Source organism: Struthio camelus, chromosome W (genome assembly GCF_040807025.1).
Source record: "Struthio camelus isolate bStrCam1 chromosome W, bStrCam1.hap1, whole genome shotgun sequence".
Lineage (NCBI taxonomy): Eukaryota > Metazoa > Chordata > Aves > Struthioniformes > Struthionidae > Struthio > Struthio camelus.
In genome coordinates this window covers 14,404,657-14,428,288 of record NC_090981.1, presented here as the reverse complement: position 1 = coordinate 14,428,288, position 23,632 = coordinate 14,404,657, and the positions used below count along the sequence as shown (strand labels likewise).

General features: G+C 39.0%; 1 protein-coding gene across 8 annotated transcripts in view; it reads right to left on the bottom strand.

The window, feature by feature from the left end:
* The window catches only part of LOC104139700 (terminal uridylyltransferase 7), a 36,107-nt gene extending 18,836 nt beyond the window's left edge, over nucleotides 1-17,271 (bottom strand). For 5 of the 8 annotated variants that reach the window (XR_011137231.1, XR_011137232.1, XM_068924492.1 and 2 more), the window contains exons 1-12: nucleotides 17,142-17,271; nucleotides 14,653-15,176; nucleotides 10,248-10,423; nucleotides 9,512-9,628; nucleotides 8,290-8,467; nucleotides 7,762-7,850; nucleotides 6,685-6,736; nucleotides 4,823-4,892; nucleotides 3,832-3,958; nucleotides 2,926-3,045; nucleotides 1,741-1,872; nucleotides 255-435 (exon numbers count right to left, since the gene is read on the bottom strand). Coding sequence is in view for 5 of the 8 variants with exons in the window: in XM_068924492.1 (XP_068780593.1) it covers nucleotides 255-435; nucleotides 1,741-1,872; nucleotides 2,926-3,045; nucleotides 3,832-3,958; nucleotides 4,823-4,892; nucleotides 6,685-6,736; nucleotides 7,762-7,850; nucleotides 8,290-8,467; nucleotides 9,512-9,628; nucleotides 10,248-10,423; nucleotides 14,653-15,157 (1,747 nt within the window). In the remaining 3 variants the exon portion in view is untranslated. The remainder of the gene's footprint in view (nucleotides 1-254; nucleotides 436-1,740; nucleotides 1,873-2,925; nucleotides 3,046-3,831; nucleotides 3,959-4,822; nucleotides 4,893-6,684; nucleotides 6,737-7,761; nucleotides 7,851-8,289; nucleotides 8,468-9,511; nucleotides 9,629-10,247; nucleotides 10,424-14,652; nucleotides 15,177-17,141) is intronic. The other 3 variants (XR_011137233.1, XM_068924494.1, XM_068924495.1) reach the window with 1 other exon arrangement.
* Between the last annotated feature and the right edge of the window lie 6,361 nt (nucleotides 17,272-23,632).

Here is a 23,632-nt window from a genome sequence, read left to right as displayed (position 1 = left end):
ATATAAAAATCTAAAAATTGTGCTGAAGTTTTTATTTATTTATTTTTAAATCTATTTAACTACGTTTGATGTTGATAAAAATACCTACCCAAAAGAAACATTTAAATTGATTTTTTTTCCAAAACATATTATTAGGAATCACAGACCAAGATAAAAAAATTCTAAGTTATTACACACAATGTCAATAGCCAAGGCAATATCCCAGGAAATTTAAGGTAACAACTCTTTAAAGTTTGATGTTAAATATCATATACCTTCCACAGCAATGCGCTTCTTAGGCCAGTCCTTTAATTCACGAGACACTGTTTCTTTGAGCCGTATGCTAATAACCAAATCAGTCAAATTAAACTCCAAGGCATAGAAACGAAGCAGCTCTACCCAGAGCTGCCCAACTGGCGCTGAACACTGGTGTCCTGAATCAAACACTAAGGGAACCTGTGAATTACAGAAGAAAAGCTTAAATGATATTTAATGCATACATAGGTATTTGGGGGGGGGGGGGGGGGGGCAACAACAACAAAAAAATCCAACACACCTCACCCCACACACCACCAATCTAGAATATGCACTTGTTAATAATGTCATGTAACTTGATTTCACTGTACTTGATCTGTAACGTAATATAACAAAATTTATAGTTGTCTCCATATTCCATGCTCATGTCTCAACATGAAAGATTAATACTTTACCCAGATAAGAAAAATTGCAATAAAAGAAAAAAATTAGAGATAGTATAAACTAGGATTATAAAACTTCAAAATCTAAGATTGTAGTAATGGTTTAAGAATGACATCAATGATTAATAATAATTGCATAAGTGTTTTTCCATACTTAATATACTTCAAGAAAATATCACATCAAATTTAAATTAAGAGAATGGATATAGCCTCTTTTGAGGTAGAACGAGTGCACAAAATATACTGAATCTTCCTTCAAGTCTACAGAAGGAAAACACATCCAAGGAAGGCATGAAACAACAGAAATTTTATCACTTAGACTTTCTGGATGCTTATCCTGCCAAGTCTGCAAACATTTAACCTCCATGAAATAGTTGTTTTTTTTTAATCTTATATCTACTTGGTACACAGCAACAGGCAATAGATGCCATCAATATTATCTCAATATTAAAAGATACAGTGCATGGTTTTTTAAAATAGATATTTTTTGTTTGTCTTATGCATTTCATCTTAATATTTGTAAATTTAATAAATTAAATAATTTGTCAATGTATTCATATAGCACATTTAGAAATATTTGACACAAGAATAATTTTAGAGGTTTTAACAAAAAGATATAACAATAACAGATAGTTTTACTCTTTAAAAAGATACAATTAGCTATTAAATGAAACTGCATCGTTAAATGTCATAATATGCAATTATATAGTGGTATGTTTATTGAAAAAATGCTATAAAATAATTTTTAAGAATAGTTCAAGACTAATATTATTCATATACTTAATCTAATTTTGAAATAAAATTGCTTCAAGTCTGTAAGCTCTATTTTCTCCTCTGGTTCAGATTAAAACTGCTGTCTCAGAGTTCGAAGTAGCACCATTTTCTGCTAGCTTCTCAGCACCAAAAGATAAGCATAGTAAGCCTTATATCAAGCAGCCATGCAATTTCTTAGTTCATCTTATGGCTTTGCAATACAGAGACAAAACAAAAATAGAAGATGGGTCTTTTTCCAAGAACAGCAATGACTGCTAGACTACTGCAGAAGTAAGTTAAAAGGTCAGACCTTGCCCTTTTTAGGAGACGTTTCTTTTGGCGAATCAAAATCATCAGTGGGGTTATACTCCCAAACCACAGTATCATTCTCAACTTCTTTAAGATTAAAGTTTGTTAAATTGTTTAATGAGAATCCTCCAATCTGAAGGAAGTAGAAAAAGCATCATAAAGTTTAATATCATGTGAACTTTAAATTATTTCCCCCCAAGGTTAACAATCCAAAGAAAAGCAGAACAGAGTTTAAAGATGGCTGTTCCCCATCTAGAATATTCTCTGCCCTGCTTCTCTCTTCCTTATACTTTTCTACAGAAAGCACTCAGGAGTTCAGTGCTTTTGAAAGTGTATCCATATGTCATAAAACCTTGTCTTAGCAGATAAAAACAAAAACAAACAAAACCACACACACCTGGAAGATACTTTTCCTGGAAGAGAAGATTCCTGATTTCTGGTCTCTGTTCTAGGGACTGCTTAGGCATTTCACATTACAGTGTTTTTGAATAAAATACATAAACAGTGCTGGGACCAGAAACTAGAACTTGGGATTCCTCTCAGCAAATCATACTTCTGCTTTCTCTGGTCTGAGGAGTGTTGCATTCTTGCCTACACAGTGGCATAATTTCAACTAGGAGAGTTGATAGTACTTTCCATTCCAGCCCATCCTAGAGCTGAGTGCTTAGGCTACTCACTTGAAAAGCATTAAGAAATGTGTCTGAATCCCTTCAAATTGAGGAAGGCATAAAGTAGACATCAGGCCCATTAGGCTTATACATAAAAAGCTGAGCATGCTCACTACTATTTCTAAAGGAGGAGCCAATCTTCTTCATTGGAAACAAAGAGTTAGATATAAGTCCAATACGTTGTTTTGGCTTGTATCTATGTGAATTCAAACTTTTCAAGAGTTTGGAAAAAAGGCTGAACAAGTGAGGAAGTAGGTGGGGTTATGAATCACATTCTTCATTGCCCAACTCTCCCTACTCACTAAAGAGGAAACAGAAGCACCTAGTTCAGTGATTATGATTGTGAATTGCATCCTGAAAGCCAAGCATACAAAGATCAGGTGTAGGCTGGCTAAATTCACATTCTTTCCAAATCCAAGCATAAACGACTGGCTTATAGCTCGCTCAGTGGAGCAAGAAGCGCCACAAGTGAAGGACCATCCTCTTGTTCATAATGTTCAGCGTATTAATACACATACCCATGATCCCAAATAAACAGGTAGAAATGGCTCTTTCCTCTGTTGCAGAAAGAAGATAACCATTAAAGCAAATACATAAGGTGACAAGCCTCCTTCTTCAGGACAATCAACACAGCACAGCTGTAAAGATAAATTGTGCAGTCATTAAAATGTCTTTTCAAGTGACACTGAAAAATATTCTTATAATTTCTCTTCCGAAGTCTGTCAAATTAACTACTGAGGGAGACTCAGATGTCTTTGACCTCCTTTTATGAGACGGAATTGGCTCTGAAGGCCTTCATATTTTCTGGAGTCATATTACTACTATAATCTTTTCAGTTAGAGTCCTACTCTTCAAATACACTGAAGAGTCATTGTATGCAGACTGGCAAAACAGACGGCATATTGCACATATGCAAAAAAGGATAACTCATTTTACATAGATATAACAGAAGTTCAAACTCGATGCTTTTCTTAAGTCATATTTTAATCGCATGTACACAAAATTTTGGAATAAGTCATTTTGGTTTATAGGGTTTTTTTAAGTTTACATATAGAGATATAAACATTTTTTCCTTTCAACTTTTTCATGATGGATTAAGTTTATAGGAAATCAGTGATTCTATCTCATATAGATTCCTCTGACTTGTTTGGTAATGTAGAAGAACAGGACACCTGTAATCTGTATGCCACTGGCTGAAACTAAAAATTCCCCTTTTGCAATTTTGCACAACACTATATGTGCAAATAATAATTATATAATTTATAGAATTTACAATTTATAAAAACTTAATATCCCTTTTCCAACTCCTTCCTTAAAAAGAATTTCAACAATGGTTTTCTAAATCATACCTTCAGTCTCACTAGCATAACATTAATGTTCATTCAATATTCATTCACAGATGGGAGAATACAAAGAACTCTTACCTTTGCCCAGTACCTGAAGGCAATCACTAAAGGTACAACAGTAGGTTCTAGTTTTCCAAGAGTAGCCAAATGGTTTGTTGTCAGGTAAGCATTTTCATTCCCTGCACTTACTTTACAAATAAGACCACTAAAAAACAAAAAGAAACAAAGTAAAAAATCTTGGAGGTGTTATGAGAAGAGTGATAGATCAGATGACATCTCTCAAAACATCATAGTTTTGAGGCTGTAAAGAAAGGATTTAACAACCTCTCAAAGACACCACATTTACATAAAAGAAAAAACTAGTTTGATTTGTGATTAGATCAAAAACACATGCATTATAACTTTCTATAAAAGTGTTTTCAAATACAATTCAAATTTAAGTATTTGTTGCTAATAAAATATTAATACACTAAACTAAATCTACAGTACTAAATTTCTTCATGAAATAAAAACATCTTCCCATTCCACACCCATAATAAGGTGGTTTCTATAGTGTTTCTAGAGCACAAGAAAAGTTTTCAAACAGTGAAAGATCAAGGTAGCAGCAAATAACCAGTAACATTTCTGTATCAGTAGCCATTTATAGAACGTTTCATGAATCTTAAGTGATATCCATTAAATGGGCAAAATAAAATGTCATTCTCCTGTTCTCAACATACTACTGAAGTTAAGCAAGCTGCTCTTAAAGAAATCCTTAATTTAATATGGTATCTACATTATCTAGAAGGAAAGAAGGAAGTTTCTGCTTAAGCAATTATCCCAAGTGGAAGGATAAGGGTACATGCTGGAAATCGTAACTCTTTAGGGGATTAGGAAATAGGCAGTTGAGGACAGAACAACCCTTACCCTCTTATTCTAGGCTAGGAATGACTTGCCCATGAGTGTTAGTTTGTGTTTCAAGATCCATGGAACTGTAATAATTTAGTACAAAAATGTTATTTTTCAGATGTTGGTATATATAATTTACATTGTTACATGCTATTAGAACACACAAAGTGACAACTGAGACCTTTGCTTTTCTCTGCACACCACCACTGGTATTCTAGCATGGAAATCTGCATCAACTTCAATAAAAGATTCTAGGGGGGAAAAAAGAAAAAGCTACATTAGGCACGGTAGTGATAAAAAAATTCATGCAGCTAGAGGAGTACACCTAGAGTCTGAATCTCAGTTTCTTAACAATCTCAAAATTAGTTATTTAATTAATTCAACCAAGAATGCAGTACATCTGACAGATCAATCCTGTTATTCTTTTAAAGCATGTTTTAAAAACGTAACGGGAAGAACGTGGTCTAAACTACGTTAAGCAGTGTTGTTAAAGAAAATACTTAAGAAAAAACAAAACTTTCCAAAATTCAATATATACAGTAGGTATAATACAATTAAGCAGATGTATTCAGTTAAGTGTTGGCTCTACTGCAGACAGGTTAATCTCTAGAAGAACTTCAGGCAGACCAATGACATTTGTAAAAACAAAATTAAAGTGAAAGATGAAAAATATAGAGTTATCTCAGTACTAAACAGAAAGAAAATATCTCAGCTTATTTTCCCTGGTAATCTAGGAACAATGCAAGTGTTAGAGCCAGCTTTTTGACATGATGTAATGTCTTCTTTCTATACTTTTATCCCCCCTCCTTATCTTTTATATAGGTTTCCAAATTCAGTTCAGTTTTGTTTTTATCTTTACATTTAAGAAGTTCAAATGCCACTCCGTTCATTTTTCCAATAAGAGCATATTGATCAAAACCAGAAGCTACTATTTGACACCTAGCTGTTTCACTGGGCCAGATCCAGAAGAAACTATGATGCAATTTTAGATACCTAATTCAGAAATGTTGAAACTGAGAAGTGTTTTCTTGGTGCCACCTAGCCATTGTGACACCTAACCTTTTTGAAAACATCTTGGTTTTGACACTGGGTTCTTCAAATGCCTAATGTTCTGCCCCTGTATCTCCTGACTCACAGGAAAAGGCTTTGCACAAGGTGTTAAAGCAACTGTTCCTTCCTTTTAAAACACTTTAGGGATCCTGAGTTCTTTTGGGATCTGGGCCTTCATACCTCCACTCTGGTTTAGCAATAAACAATTCCATTCTAAAAGACTGTACAGGTCATTTGACAAGAGAAGATGATGCACAGACGTTAAGGGAGGGAGAGGTGAGAAAAAAGACAGAAAATCTAGTTCAATAAATATATTCATACTTAATATACATGTTTGGAACTATACTTCTACTTTCCCTCCTATGGACATAAAGCAAAAAAAGACAAAAAATTAATTGAAATTCACATTTAAAAGGAAAGGGCATCTTCTCTTTTTTTTTTTTTTTGCCTGTATATGCTCTATTTGGTTGGAGTGCAATTTTTAAGATCTTAAATTTTATTCGCCTTTATTAGTACATAGAGTTGTACTTGTTACATGAAAACACATGTCTGTATGCATTCATTTGTACATGGCATCAGTGCGCTACCAGGCATATGCACTTAACCGTATATATAAGAAAAGTGACAACAATCTGAAAATAAGTCCCTAAGCTTCTGAACACAAGTTAGAAGAGCCTAAGCTACTTCCTCTACTATATGATAAGGGTAATAGAGCAGTATGGGGAAGGAAAAGTAGCACAGTCATGGCATCTTTGCTTATAATGTAGAAGAACACTCAACTAGAATTTCTCACACCAACAAAAATAATTGGACTTCAGTAGCCTTTAAACAGAACACAAACAAAAGCAAGTTTTGTCAACATATTTTCTACAACATTTTTCACTCTCACATTATTCAACAGAACAGCATATGGCTTATCTGCTCAGCAGAAGTAGAATTCAACATTATTAAATAGTAAGAATAATGCAAAAACTAAGAAGGAAGTTTTCTTACCACTGTACTTTAGACTTTCTTGCACAAGTAAGAGAACATCTGGTTGAGCCATCTGTGAATAAGGCAATAAAGTTGTTTTCATTGCTGTCAAAAAGGTGGTTTTCCATAACTCAAAAAATTTTTAGACATACCCGCTATGCCACTTCTGCTCCCCCCAGAATGGGCAGCAAGAAGGAAACAAAATAACAGCAACTAAGAAAATATAATCTAGCACTAACTAAGGATGAAAAGTTATATCAAAAGGAACATGAACTCTGCTTATTTACAAGAAAAAAATCCTGGATTAATTGTAAATAAAGCTATTTTTACCTCTACGTCAAAGACTTGGTTATGTAAAAACCTGAAGAAATACTGTTTCAGTGTTTAAATATGATTGCTTCCTGACATAGGGGATCTACCTCATGTCAAAGCTTGAAATCACAGTCTTATTTTTAATTATATATATTTATGAACTTGAATAGTTTTTTTCGCCCCCATTACATTTCCATCTTCGTGTCCTCGAGAAAGTGCTAAATTTTAGCTATGAGGCTGTCACACCTACTACAGCAGAAATAAGTTCAAGCACAGAATCAAAAGCTTTTCACAATCCTTAACTTCTTTTCAGTGTTCAAACAGAGAAACGTAAAGAAATAACTCGAATAGCAAATGAAGACTTTAAATTGCTTCACAAAAATGACAAAGATGGTTTCATGGCTCAAACATAACCTAGCAGTTGGGAACCCTAACGCGCATATACCAGTGTAGAGGCAAAAGCACGGATCTGCCTTTTTATTCAGCTATAAGAGAAAATAACTGTGTCTTATAGGACTACCAGGAGTCCAGGTGTTTTAAGTTTTTTTTAGAAGGAAGGTTCAATAAAGCACAAAGTCACATTATATTACACGACCATTAGTGGTGTATGAATGTTATTTTAAGACAGCATTAATGTGGTAGCTCTGTTTTATCTAATGCATTTTCATTAAAAAAACAAAAAAACTATTACCACACTGTTGCAAGTTATAGTTAAGCCATAATCTACATAAAGGTGCAAACATCTGAAACCACTTGGACATATGTGATAAAAATGGTCTTACTTACATTGGCAGGAAACTGGATATCTATGTTTACATCTGAAGTTTTGAAACCAAATCTGCTACAGGAGGAGCCGTACAATCTCAATGAGCCCTCTGCAATGGAAAGAATTGTACTGTATTCACTCTATATCCAGTTGTAAGTCTAGAGCTACTTTACAGCACTGCCAGTAGATCTTAAACCTACACCTAGTTTCGATAGCCACAGGAAGTGAAGGGTCTTCCAACAGCACAGAGCTGAGTTAGGAAGTCCTATCTCCCATGCTGTAGGTAGTAAAGGCTTATTGTGAAGGTCAAATGTTCCCCATGTCCTGTTCATCTTTCCCTACAATACAGGTCTGTTTGGGTCGTTAGTACCCATTGTAATTTAATTCTGATATGAGGCTACTTTGTCACATCACGTCATTCAGCAGAATGTAGTAACTAAATATAATGTTTTATTATTTAATTAATCAAGGTTTTTACTTAAGTTTTCACCTTTGTGAAATTTTTCAAGTTAGCATATCTAGCATTAAAGCAAAACAACAAATAATACCTGGCAATTTTTGATGCAATAAGTTTTCCATCGTTGTTTTAATTTTGAGCCTTTCTTCTAAATCTTTATTATTTAAGCCAAACTCTTGCACTACATTTTCAATGGTGACACCAATAGCTTGTATTTGGGAAGGTGTTGGACGAGGCAAGGTAGTCAGCAGCTGTTCCTCTTTCTTTTCCTTTAAAAGATAAGACTGATGTTTTAATGATTTTCTTTAGTTGCTTAGTGTGTTAGAATGAATGCATGTAATTTATCCCAATTAACATTACCACAGCTTTTCAAAATACTGGATGTAATTGGAAACAAGTATATCAAGACAGAAACCATAATAGATGCAAAGAATTCCAGGAGGCTTTAGTAATGTGCAGAGGTACATTACATATATTTGGAACAGAAAAAAATGCCACCAACCCTTTCATCTGCTATGAAGTGGGAAAGGGTAGGAGTTAAAGAGGAAAGAAAAAAAAGGAAAAAAAAAAAAGGAAAACCTGCACAAAACATTGATTTTCATCCACTTCAAGCTGAGAAAGTAAGAAGGACCAGGAGAAATTTAATTAAAAATAAGTAAAATCGAGGTTATGCTGGAAGTTGTTTTGGTGTTTGATTAAAAAAGTAGTAATAATTTGTTTGAGCATACTTATAAACATGCCTATAATACTCAACAAGCTCTGAATTTCATTTACAGTATTTCCAAATGGCAAGCTTCACCTATACACATAGGTTATTATTTCTAGTTCTGTCATACCAAGTATATTTGCTTACTGTTACTCCTCATTGCTCTGGACTTGATTAAAACACTTCATTTTTGAAATATGCCAATAAAACATGCACTAAGATGACTAAATATAATTATACTATTAGAAGGATTAAAGAACAGCAAGATAGAAGAGTCTGGTACTGCTTTTTAATTATACTTAAATCACCAGTAACAAGATATTACTGAACTATACTTTAAACGAGGATTTATTTCAATAACGGACATGAAAAGGTACAAATTAAATTCCCAAGGTGAGGGGGAAAGCAAAGTCCAGGTCCCAAGTGTATTCTTTTCACCAGCATCACAGAGTTTTTGAGAAGCACTTCGAGTTTTAAAAAACATGTATATGGTAAAAAAAATACATAAGAAATGATTTTGAAAGTAATGCAGTTTCATTGTCATTAGCAGGGTAAGGACAGTTTCATGAATCTGTGCTTTATGCTTCTTTTACTGTCCTTAACTCACCTTTATGCTTTTCTTGTGTCTTTTCTCTTTCATGTGCTTATGAGCAAAAGCCACCGACTCAATCAAAACATCACACAATTTGCAGGTGTATTTTGCTGATGGGTAGCTTTGAGGTTGCTAAAATAGAGATGATAAAAAACCCTTAAGATATAGAAAAATACTACCTTAATTTTATTCAATATCCCTCTCAAGTAGAGCAGTGGTAACTCTAAAATGCAGAAATATGCACACTAGCTTTCCTAATTCAATTTTTTTACAGACAGAAAGTTTGAATATCAAATATAATGCTAGAAGAATGGTGGTATCGGACCAATCAAGCCCAACATCTGGTCTTTTACAGAGGAAAAAAGCCAATACCCATGGAAGATTATATTAATTGGGCAGGCACATAATGAAACTTTTCTAGTATACTGGCCCAGCCTATAGTTAATTCACAAACTAGAAGAACAGCCTATTTGTGCTTAACTTGCTTTCATAAATTTGTGTATTTGATTTTTTTTAATGCTTAAAATTCCTATGAAAGTACAGATATCGACTAAGATTTAATATAGTAAAAAACAAAGGATAACTTGCCTTGTCTTGACAATTCATTAACAGCACCAGTTTTGTCAGTTACCTCAATTATATAACTAGACTTTTTAGCTGCAGTCAGAAAAATTGCTCAAAGTGTACCCTCTACATTGTATTTACAGATTAAACAAATAGGTGAGAACTATATAGGTAAAGACAATGGCACCTTCTTCAGTCTATAAATGCAGTCTTGCTTCAATCTTTCTTCAGCTTGCTGCAACCCAAGAAGGTCCTTTGCCAACAGCACAGATTCATTTATGACAGGATCATCCACTTCATCTTGATCATACTCATCTTTTCTAGTTCTTCTTGATCTTCTTGGTTTCCTATGCTTCTTCATTTCTTATAAAGAGTTATGAGAGCAAACATGTCAAATAACTTCAGAGTACTACACAGCATTTCCCCCCCCCCCTTTAGTTTCTACTCTGGTTACGTGCTAACCAAAGAAGATACAAATCTACCCTGCATGGTTTCCTAGTCTGTTCTGTGCAAATCTGATAATAGCAAGAGCATACATGTATGTCATAACCTACATTATCTTTGTTTTGACTCTCACCAACTAAAGAACTGCAAACAGTTTGCCCCATTAAAGAGAGAAAAAAAAGTCAACCTTATTTAGTTTTGTTAAAGTTGGCAAAAAAAATAAAACTAAATGCAGTAGATTTAACTGCCTACTTGAGATATACCTGTATGCCATTAGAATGGAAAGATAGACTATGTCCAAAGATTTCAGGATGCCCAGTAAGGCTTAGATGCACAAATCATTTGGAAAAAATCAGCAGTCCCACAGACCACCTAGAATATTACAGAATTACTGAGTATAGGCCAATTTGAATGATCTTTTATTTGCAAGAGCTAAGAGCACTAAGATACAGCACTGCAGTGAATTAGTTGACATACAGCAATTTATTATCAGCAGTAACTGCAACAATCGTAAACAACCGTGCGCTTGCCTTTCATTTAAACCAGTATATGGATCAGGATTGCCATCATATTATTAAACTGACAACTGAAAATCAAGATAATAGCCCCTTTTGGCTACTCATGTCAATAAATAATTAACTTGAAAGTATCTGCATACCTTGCTTAATAAAGCTACACATCTTGCAAAAATGAACATGCTCGTAGAGCTAGTTATATTTATATCAATAGTTCTGGAAGACATTAATGGACATATAATTTCTAGCTTTAGGTAAACTTTGCTAGTTTTGAAGCAGGAATTGATAGTGGTCCGAAGAACACATGTAAAAAGTGATCTCAGGAACCTACACAGGCCAATTCATGAGTTCAGATCACATCTTACCTTTCATTTAAGCATCTACACAAGATGTCCAGATGCATGGAATTTTTAAGTTCTGAGTGCTTCTGAAAAAGTTTTATGCAATTTTCTTAAACTCTGAAACCCTTAACATAGCCTGAGGTTTTAATTTGCAGTATTAAAAAAAGATAAAAACACCCATACCAAATTTTTGTCTCTAATAATTGGCAGATGAACTGGTTGTGAATTTTCAACAAGCTGTTTGATTCAGTTCACTGCACTGCATATGTGTGCTAGTGTTGTCAGCAGGAATAGGGAAAGAATAGTAATACACTTCCTTTCAGCAGAATTTTATGCTAGAATAAACAAAACAGAACTAAGGCTTAATAGTTTGCAGGGACAGTACTCCAATGGAACTCCCAGGAAGCAGAAAGAGAAGTCTAACTTATCTTTTAACTTTATGCATCCCTTCCATTTTCCATACTGACTCTCCTGCTAAAATTCCTAAGACATACAACAGCTGTTTGGTTGCATTTCTACTGATCAGTGTAGACAGAACTTGCAGAAAACGTCCAATATATTACTTTGCAAGAAAGTCTATGACAGGTACCTACTAATCACTTATTTCCGTGAGCACAAAGTAACTTAAAAAAAGTTTACAAAGTAAATATTTCTAATATTATTCAGCAGTTACAGTACTGGCAATCTAATTATAGGCTAATGACTAAAAGTACTAAAGGCAAGTTAAAGTTACAGGTCACGCAGAAGAATCAGTGCCTCAGGTTTACTAAACTCCTTCATTATGAGTTACAATGAGATAAGTAAAAAGGTTTAAAAAAAAAAAAAAAAAAAAAAAAAGAGACAAGTACATAAAAGATCTCAAGTACAAGGAAATGCCAAGAGAAGCATTTTTAGTAATTGTTTGTTACCTGTCATAGAATTAGAGCTCAGGAAGGAACCTCAAGGGGTGAGCTATTCCATGCCCACGCTTCGCAGCAGGATTAAATGAGCTTGGTCAATCCTGAGTGATGCTTGCCTGACCTGTTCTTAAAGGCCTTCAGGTACAGGCTCCCTGAGCTCCCCAAATAGCCACCCCAGTACTTCACTAGCTTTACCATTAGAAACTTCTCCTTTATTCCTTATCTGAATCTTTCTTGCTGAACTTTAGGCTCATTGCTTTGTGTCCCATCTGTTAGAAGCACACAAAACAGATTGTAATACTCCTTTAGATAGCTGAAGGCTATTATTATACCCCCATCCCCCCTTTCCTTCTGTAGAAAGATCAGGGATTGTTTAAACTTTCTGTAGTTTTTGCTTCTTTTTGGTCATCTTTGGATTGTTTCTATTTTTTCTGTTGAAATGGGATGTCCAAAGCTGAGCAGAGCACTGCAACTGAGAGCTTGCCAAACACTTACAAAATAAAGAATATTTCAGGTTGCAACTGTTTTCATGCCTCACAACAGCATGACACTGACTACTCATGATCATCTTCTGATTCATTATAACTTTAGATTCTTATCTGAAAAATTACTACCTAGCAGCTTTTTTCCTGCATTTGTGCAGTTGACATTCCTACCTAAAATAGAAATATGTGCAAATACCATTATTTATTTCATCCTATTTTTAGGTCATGTCTCCAATTTTGCAAAATTATTTTAATATCTCTTCCTGCTTTTCTGCATTCAGTTCCTACCAGCTCCATGGCACATGCAGACTAATAAGCATGCTCTCTTCATTCATCATCTGGATAGCGTAATGAACATCAAACAGAATAGGATCTTCATAGATGCTTGCTCAATGCTTCCTTTTGTTTTGACAAAAATCACTGATAAATATTCTCTGAGTATAGTTATCAAATTGGCTCTGCAACACTCCTATTAATTTCATCTAGAGAAATATCCTCTAGTTGACTTATGGGACTATCACATAAAGCGTCTCAAGTATTATTAGCAATATCTATCCACTGCTTCTCCCATGTCCGCAAGAGCTGATCACCCTTTTGAAGAAATAAATTAGACAGACTCAATTTATTCTTGACAAATTCATGCTGACTGCTACTCATCTCTCTGTTACCTTCCAAATACTTATAGTAAGCTATATTATTTGTTCCAGAATGGATTCCCGAGGTTAAAATTGTGTATCTTTTTTTAAATTTTGTGTTTTGTTGTAGTTTAAGAGATGTTTGCCTTTTCCTATTTGTCAGTACCTCATTTCTCCTGAATAAGTTCTCAAATGTAAATGCCAATGATCCCAAAAAACTACTTCAGCAAGTTCATTAAGTTTCACAGGATGAAATTAATTAGACCCAACCAATTTGAGAACATTAAGTATTCTACTCCGCTCTTTCCTCATCTGAGGTTGAGCTCAAGTGTGCAACACAATTTACTTCCAACAATGAAAGGTTGGTACCTGCTCACAGTTCATCTTTTCAGTGACACCTGATACCAAGGGAAAGGACACGTAACTCTTGGCCTTCTTGGCATCAACCATCAATATCCTTCCTTCTCAGCAGAGGGGCAGACCAATGTCGCCCCTGGCCCTTTTCTTAACTAAAGGGAGATTTCTTGTTAACTTCAGAGTTCCCTGTTAGCAGCAGCTCATCAGTGCCTCAATCTTTCTCATTTTATCCAATACATACTCTATTCTTTAAAGCTTTGTACTGCTTTCATCTAGTTGCACTTCTTTCTGGGCTCAAGTTCAATGAAGAACTGATAACACCAAGCACCTTAACCCCTCCTGCCTCTGTTCTCCTCCGCATTTCAATATTTAAGAAATGTACTCTCATTATTAGTATCAGTTGTCCCATTTCATCTAGAGAAGTTCAATATGCACAGAAAATTATTTTTGTTATTACTGTATTATTGCCTCTTGCCAGTAAAAAATCCTTACAATATCTATAATGCATTGTTTTTATCTTCATTGAGATATACGGTTAGGGACCTCATTGATAGCTCCAAAAATCTTATTCTGCAGCAGTTTAACTGAAATACCCCTTATCAGTCTTGACAGATTCAGTCAAATTGTACCTGGAAAACTGCAAACAGGGATGCTACACAGATGCCGCAATCTACTTATACCTACCACTTATAAATCAATTAATCAAGCCAACACAATTTATGAGGCAAGTTCTGTATCATGTGCTGTAACAATTTGTTGTGCTGCAATATAGTACAGTTGACAGTTTGCAAGGTGTTACAGAACAAAAACGATTTTTTGTTTTAACAATGAATCTTGAAATTGTACTTTTCAATAGTATATACAGAAAGCTACTTTATGGAATAGGTATGTAAAAATAAACAAACATGTTGATTACCAGAGCTTCCTTTCTGCATGTCTGAAATGTCTTCACTTGTTAAGTCTTTCTGAAGTTGTCTTCTTACATTTCTGTTTCCTGCACCTTCGACCTCCTGAAAAGAGTCCTTTCTTGTCCTATTAAGCATGGGAATCCAGACTGCAGATCTGTACTCTCTCCAGCTGTCAGAACTATCACAATGGTCATCAGATATCCACTTCTTCATTTGGTCTTCTTGGATATCAAGTAACTTTGACCCTTGATTGTGACATATGTTTTTAAGTGAATTTGGGCAACTCAAAACACTACGTGGCCCTCGTCTGGGACTGTTTCCATAACGAGCTGGTGTTCCCTTTTTCTTCTGAAGGCTGATATCTATTTTATTGCTATGACCATTTCTGTAATCATCCATGACTTGGTAGTCTTTTTGTAAGGGATTCCCTTTTAATTCTTCACGTAAAATTTCCTGTTCCTTATTTTGTTTGGCAAAACAAGGTTTTGCAGCATCTCCCATTGTTATTGCCATTCAATTTAATGATTTGCACCTAAAAATTAGAAAGTTAAAGTAGCATTTTAAAATAATCAACTGATAATAACAGTGCACCTGTGTTTATTTGAGAAGGAAATTGCCAACAATCAAAGCCCTGGCCCTGTAATACCATCAAGGCATGCAAGTCTTGGCAGAAAACAAAATTTGCTCCTACCAAAAGGCAGTCTGAAACTCAGCTGGGCTTTCTCCTCTTAAAGTGCCTAAACCTATGGGTGGTTCACAAAATTCATTGACAGCCCACACACTTTTGGATATGAAGGTCTAGATGCCTTTAGGACAGATAACAAAGTTGCATAAATTGACTGTTTCAAGAGTCCACATCAGAGCCTCAGCTCACAGCACAGGAAAGCTTTGAAAGAAAGATTCTAGGAACTTAGGCACACATAGAATATATGTGAGGCAATAAAGAGGATGCCACAAAAGCCATTCTACTTCACCTGAATAATCACCTTCTCCCAATAGTAGACACTGCTCACCTTGTTAAAAATGAAAGTTGTGGTCAGATAGGATAGAGATTCAGAAGTTGAGCACCAATCTGTCTGTGAAGCAATTACCACACAATGATTAAGAAACAACCCTGCTTTGCCCAGTGCACTTTGCATATTTTATGTAGACCAGCAGTCTGAGGTCTCGTATCACTGGATATTAAACACTTCTATGTTATTTATGTTATTTTAATATTTTCTAAGAAGTTTGGGCTATCAACTTGCCCCCCAGACTTGGTCATGTCCATGTTCTTACTGCAATGTTTCCAGAAAGCTGTAACTCAAGCACTAGCATAAACCTGAGTGGACTGTGAAAAGAGGCGCTATCTGAAAAAGACTAGCCCAACATAAATAAACAGCAGCAATCACAACTACACTGATCATTGTTTGTTTTAAGTAAAGACACATGCAAATGAGAACAAAATGTTTTCTCTTTCAAAAGACATGTATGTGCTTAAGGACGCAGAGAAGGCTGTAGGGCATTTACTAGAAGCAGTTAAGCAGATGTACTTCTGTTGTCTTTAATATGGGAGCAAGGTGTCTGACTTGCCTGAAAGCACCTTTAAGGCCTGCAGAATTTAAAAAGGCATCTAAGCATCTCAGTGTCTGCTTTCTACAGGCTTGAAGCTTTTATTATTTACCTCTCTCGTAAGCAGAAAAGGTGTTTTGCTCTTAAGAGTGACAAAAATAAACTGGATGCCTGTCCCAAAAAACTAAATTTATTATTGTGGAGAGCCAGTTATTCTAGCTAGTAAGCAAAAGACTTTAAAACGCACAAAGTGAACTTGCTACCTATTTTAAGAAGGAAACAGTTACGAAATCTGTATTTTAAAGTGACCTAGAAACAGCCTGTTTGAGAGTCATCCCAAGAAGCAAAACCCACTACCCAACCATCAGGTTGGATGATGAAACACACCCTATGCTGGAAGAGAGCACAAAGTCAAAGTTCACTTCAGCATTTGGTTCAGAAACAAGTGAGGTGCTGTGCTAGACAGTTGGGCAATGCAAGAGGCTCAAGAGCAAGTGTAACTGAAGGATGAAATCACTCTCTACGGGCTCAGAAGCAGCAGGTAGCAGCAGCCCAGTTATCAACCGGACCCAGACACCAATCTTATGACTCCAGATTGCCACCACCCCCGGGCAACCTCCTGCTGCCACTCCGAGGCCCGCCACCCCTTTCTCCAACACCCCCCGCCCCCGACCATGGACGGGGGCCTCCAGCCCTCCCCGCCCCAACGACTGCAAACAGAAACGTGAAACATGGCCCGGGGGACAGCCCGCCAGGCGGTGGGAGAGGGGGCCGCAGGGCCCACGCCGCCCCGGTCCGAGCCCCACGACACCAGGCCCGAGCCAAGGGGGAAAACAGGGCCCCGGGCTAGGCGGGCGGCGGAGAGAGGGCGGAAGACCCCAGAGGAGCCGGCGTCAAAGGCGCTCCCTCCCGCCCGGCCCGGCCCCGCCGCAGAGAGGGTACTTACCCGGTCACCGCCACCGCTACCCTCACCACTACGCCACCATTGTGCCACGCCGGAAGCAACCCCACTACCAGTCCCTCACGAACGCCGTCCGCCACTGCCCTTCCGGCAGCGCTCACCCCGCCCCCAACAGGCCGCCCCGCCCCCGTGCTGGCGGTGTCGCGACCCCATCGCCATGACGCAGTGGGAGGTTACGCTGCCGGCTGTTGGCAGTGCCCCTCCCTCCTCTCCAGGGGGGTCGCAGTCGTTGCCCCTTGCAGCGGCCGTTAGTCGTCCCTGCGGAGGGCACTCACTGTCTCGCGTCGCTCCGGCGTCTCCTACGAGCTCGGCCCGCGCTGCTCGTCGGGCGGCCCCCCAGCCCCCGGGGCGGCTCGGCTGTTGCCGAGGGCCCAGCGGCCGCCATGGAGCGGCGCGGGCCGAGCGGCCACCAGGCTGAGCTGCGCTTTCCCGCCTCAGAGCTCATGTTAGGCTGCAAAAGAGGGAAACTGAAGCCTCTAGTTGTGGGGGAGTATGAGTTTTACCCCAAAATATGGGATTTGTGACTGCCTTCCTACTATGTCACAACACAGGGTCAATTTTAGAACGTGCTTATATCCTTAAAGACAAAGCTGAGAAGACAGACAGACAGCCCAGGAAAAGTAGATTTTTTTTCCCTTAAATAATGTGAAGGATGCCAAATACAAGTGTTGACAACATAAACTTGCTTTACCTACCAATGTCCCTGGACACTCAAGTTTCAGTAGTCAGTCACTGGTGGTGAGAAAGTTACTTTGCAAGCACATTTACAGTTGACTAGCATCACAGATTAGATTTATTTTGATGGAGTTTTTATCTGATATACAACATGGCCAGATTTTAGAAATTAAATTATGCAGTCATGCAAAGGGAAGAGTATATAGGACTGTGTTTTGGTGGAGGCTATGGGTTTGACATACATGGAATTAGCAGAAAAGAAATCTGTCCCATTCTCCCAATCTGGGATGGGGAAAATATTTAAGACTAGGCCTTGTATGCATACAGATGTTGTTCCACTTCAACTTAAGCTAAGTCAGACTTAGTCCAAATAGAGTACAAGCATTTGTACTAGTTGAACTGAATCATTTTTAAAAATCAGATTTCTTAAATGTATGAGAGTTTCATGTGTAGATTAAGTTTAAATTTAACCAGGACAGCCCTTCAAAATAGCTAGATGTGCAAATATTCCAGGACATCTCTTTACGTCTGTGATTTGGGCAACTTGCTACAGAGCTGGGATCGCACCAGTCATTTCACATATATGTCACCAAACAGGCTTCAGATTGCAAGGGCATCATGTCACAGCCAACCCTGCCAACACAGGACACATTAGTGAATACAGTTGTTTCTTATAGCTGGGAGAATACTTCAATAGATTTTCTGTGAAAGCCAACTAATCTAAAAAGATGTTTTGTCTGTATTTTGGTAATTTTACTGGAAATACAATAGTAAATAAACGTACTGACAAGTACAATTAGAAAAACTACAATATTAATGACTATTCTGAATGTAATGTCATTCACTGATCCAGCAGAGAACTGAAGGCGTGCCCATGTCACTGGGAACCAAAACCAACCCCATGTAATCCATGTCTCATCAAAACTAACCAGTATAAGTAGGTAACATTCAGAGCGAATTACTCATTAGAAATATAGACACAAATTACAGGAAGTGGGAAAAACCTGGTATGGTGTTGCTTCCCTAGTGGTAGTTGAATGGATTACCTTAAAAAGGAGAACAGAAATGCCAAACTGCCCTGCTTACAGTTGAGGGGGCTGGGAAAATGAACACATATCTGGTTTCTTGTAGAAGGAGAACTTCTACTTCCCTTATCTAATTTCTTCTTACTGAATTAAATGGCATGTGTATTTTGTGAATATTGCTTGCACTTGCTCAGCTTATTCCTCTTATTGCTTCCTTCTATTTCTACATGCTATCACAGAATCACAGAATCGTTTAGGTTGGATGGGACCTCTGGAGATCATCTAGTCCAACCTCCCTGCTCAAGCAGGGTCACCTAGAGCATATTGCCCAGGATCACATCCAGACAGGTTTTGAATATCTCCAGCGAAGGAGACTCCACAACCTCTCTGGGCAACCTGTTCCAGGGCTCTGTCACCCTCACAGTGAAGAAGTTTTTTCTCAGGTTCAGATGGAACTTCCTGTGGTTCAGTTTCTGCCCATTGCCTCTTGTCCTGTTGCTGGGCACCACGGAGAAGAGGCTGGCCTCATCCTCTTGACACTCCCCCTTCAGATACTTGTACACGTTGATGAGATCCCCTCTCAATCTTCTCTTCTCCAGGCTGAACAGGCCCAGCTCTTGCAGTCTTTCTTCATAGGAGAGATGCTCCAGCCCTCTAATCATCTTGGTAGCCCTCCGCTGGACTCTCTCCAGGAGTGCCATGTCTCTCTTGTACTGGGGAGCCCAGAACTGGACACAGTACTCCAGGTGAGGCCTCCCCAGGGCTGAGTAGAGGGGCAGGATCACCTCCCTCCACCTGCTGGCAACACTCTGCCTAATGCACCCCAGGATACCATTGGCCTTCTTGGCCACAAGGGCACACTGCTGCCTCATGTTTAACTTGTTATCCACCAGCACTCCCAGGTCCTTCTCTGCAGAGCTACTTTCCAGCAGGTCAGCCCCCAGCCTCTACTGGTGCAGGGGATTATTACTGCCTAGGTGCAGGACCTTGCACTTGCCTTTGTTGATCTTCATGAGGTTCCTCTCCGCCCAGCTCTCCAGCCTGTCCAGGTCCCTCTGAATGGCAGCACAGCCTTCTGGTGTGTCAGCCACTCCTCCCAGTTTAGTATCATCAGCAGACTTCCTGAGAGTGCACTCTGTCCCTTCCTCCAGGTCATGGATGAATATATTGAACAAGACTGGACCCAGGACTGACCCCTGGGGGACACCACTAGCCACAGGCCTCCAACTTGACTCTGCGCCATTCACCACACCCCTCTGAGCTCGGCCATCCAGCCAGTTCTCAATCCACCTCACCGTCCACTCATCCAGCCCTCACTTCCTGAGCTTACCTAGGAGGATGTGATGGGAGACAGTGTCAAAAGCCTTGCTGAAGTCCAGGGAGACAACATCCACTGCTCTGCCCTCATCTACCCAGCCAGTCATTCCATCATAGAAGGCTATCAATCTGATTGGTCAAGCATGATTTCCCTTTGGTGAATCCATGCTGACTCCTCCTGATCACCTTCTTGTCCTCCACATGCTTAGTGATGACCTCCAGGAGGAGCTGTTCCATCACCTTTCCAGGGATGGAGGTGAGGCTGACAGGCCTGGAGTTCCCTGGCTCCTCCTTCTTGCCCTTTTTGAAGACTGGGGTGACATTGGCTTTCTTCCAGTCCTCAGGCACCTCTCCTGATCTCCAGGACCTTTCAGAGATGATGGGGAGTGGCCTAGCGATAACATCCACCAGCTCCCTCAGCACTCGTGGGTGCATCCCATCGGGGCCCATGGATTTATGGATGTCAAGTTTGGACAAAAGATCTCTATCCTGATCCTCCTCAACCAAGGGAGAGTCTTCCTTTCTCCAGCCTTCCTCTCTTGTCTCCAAGGTCTGGAATTCCTCAGGACTGGCCTTAGCAGTGAAGACGGAAGCAAAGGCAGCATTCAATAACTCTGCCTTCTCTGCATCCTTTGTCACCAGGGCACCCACCCCATTCAGCAGCGGGCCCACATTTTCCCTAGTCTTCCTTTTGCTATTGATGTATTTGAAGAATCCCTTCTTGTTGTCCTTGACATCCCTTGCCAGATTTAATTCCAAATGGGCCTTAGCCTTCCTTGTCGCATCCCTGCATACTCTGACAACGTCCCTGTATTCCTCCCAAGTGGCCTGTCCCCTTTTCCACATTCTGTAGACTTCCTTCTTCTGTTGGAGTTTTGCCAGGAGTTCCTTGCTCATCCATGCAGGTCTGCTGCCCACTTTGCTGGACTTCTTACTCAGAGGGATGCACCCATCTTGAGCCTGGAGGAAGTGACGCTTGAATATTAACCAGATTTCTTGGACCCCTCTTCTTTGTAGGGCCCTACCCCATGAGATTCCCCTAAGTAGGTCCCTGAAGAGGCCAAAGTCAGCTCTCCTGAAGTCCAGGGTTGCAATCCTACTCATTGCCCTGCTCCCTCCTCGTAGGATCCTGAACTCCACCATCTCATGGTCACTGCAGCCAAGGCTGCCCCCAACGTTCACATCTCCAACTAGACCTTCTTTGTTCGTTAGTACAAGGTCTAGCATTGCACCTTTCCTCGTTGGCGTCTCCACCACCTGAGTCAAGAAATTATCATCAATGCTTTGCAGGAACCTCTTTGACTGTTTGTGTCTAGCTGTGCTGTCTTCCCAACAGATGTCAGGGTGGTTGAAGTCTCCCATGAGAACCAGGGCCTGTGATCGTGAGGCTACTTCCAGCTGTCTGTAGAAGGCCTCATCAATGACTTCCTCCTGGTCAGGTGGCCTGTAGTAGACCCCCACAACAGTGTCACCCATGTTAGCCTGCCCTTTAATCCTTACCCATAGGCTCTCAACTTGCTCTTCATCCACCCCGAGGCAGAGCTCCACACATTCTAGCTGCTCCCTCACATAAAGAGCAACTCCACCACCTCACCTTCCTGGCCTCTCTTTCCTAAAAAGCACATAGCCATCCATGACAGCATCCCAGTCATGTGAACTATCCCACCATGTCTCTGTAACTGCAATGAGATCATGGCCCTGTGACTGCACACAGATCTCTAGTTCTTCCTGCTTATTCCCCATGCTGTGCGCATTGGTATACAGGCATTTCAGAGAGCCAGTCAAGCATGCAAGCTTCCCAGGAGAGGTGCAAGAGGATCCTCCATAGCCATGTCCCATGCTGTCTCCCCTGGCTGCATGCACTTGCTGGAGGCATCCTGACTTGAGCAGTGTTTTACTGACTCCCCTGCCACTATACCACTCCCCTTCCCCCATCTTGCCTAGTTTAAAGCCCTCCGTACCAGGCTGGCCAATCTGTTGGCAAAGACATGCTATCTTCATTACCTTATAACTGCCTAGTTTAAGAGGGTTTCTTCCTACTGCTCTTTTGCATCCATATGCATGGAAAAGTGCTCTTAACTGACCCTAGAAGTAGTCCTCATGTGAATACCTTCCCATTCCAATCCAGTCTTTCTTAGCAAATTATGTGCAAGATTTTGAAGGGAGGTAAAAGGTAGAGACATATCAAAATTACTGACAATACCTTTTGAAGATAGAACATTATAGCTTTGAAGTCCAATGCTTTGCAATCCATTTCTAGTGCCAGGATTACAACTCAGAAATTACTTTTGCCTTCCCTTAGAGGACCCCCTCAAAATAAGAAAATTCCCCTGGTAGGACATTCTCTGGTCTGGGCCTGGAATGCTATGACAGCTTAACTTATCAAAACAATTGCTGTGAGCAAATGTGGCAAGTGTGCCAAATATAGAAAAATTTCTAAGCCCTGTCTTGCCTCCTTCCATAAAATTGTTCGAATGGCTGTAGGCTCGACACGTTTCATGTCATATTGACTACTCTGGGTCAAACACTGCTTGGTCTTGTGGAAGCTCCTTTCTAGTGCATTCATATAAGATGGTCTGAAATTCCTTTTTTATGCTTCATAGAAACTCACAGATTCTGTTTTAGATTTCTATTAGAGAGATAATTGTATATTCAAATGCTATCATCTTCTAAGATTGCCAGACAAATATGAGAGGACGTATGATAAAAGGGTGATATCTCCTAAATGCATGTGAAATGTGGAAGACCAGACTTTGATTACCTGGGGTTTTGTTGTGAATAGGGAGCATGGAAGGAGAGTTTATCAGCTTTTGTGAGAAAGACTAAACTTACTGAACTGAGTATACTTATATTGAAATGGGAAACAGTAGTACTAGAATTTGGTAGGTTTACCTGGAATAAAAGAAATCAAGAGACAGAAATTTAAAAATATTGAAAGATTGCATAGCACTAAATCAAATAAGAAAGCCAGATTCATACAAATGATAACATTGAACTTAAAGAACAAGACAGCGTTGGGTATTATAGAATCTTATTTTATTTTTGAAGACATCTAATCCTTTGAATTTCTTGGACACTAATCTTGAAAGCCACTGACTTTTTGCTGCAAGCAAGTCATTACATTTCCAATTTCTCCATAACCAAATGATAATAACAATGTTTACTTAGCTCAGACAAGTATTGGGTACATTTTTTTAAATAGTGTCTTTGTGTTGCGAAACAGATACTATTTTCTTTTAGGAAAGCTTACAAAGCAAAAAAAAAAAGATTGAAGTTTTCTGTGGTTTTGTGAGCTAAACTGGGCCAATGAGGGGTCAGAGACCTGCCATACTGGTGTTAATGGGGGTGGGACTGTTCAGGAACAGGAGTGGTAGGAAGCAGAGGTGGAGTGCCTATTTTGGCAGTGACTCAGCCACCTCTTGGAGCCTTACCCCTAATCTGTCTTTGTCACCTCAGTAT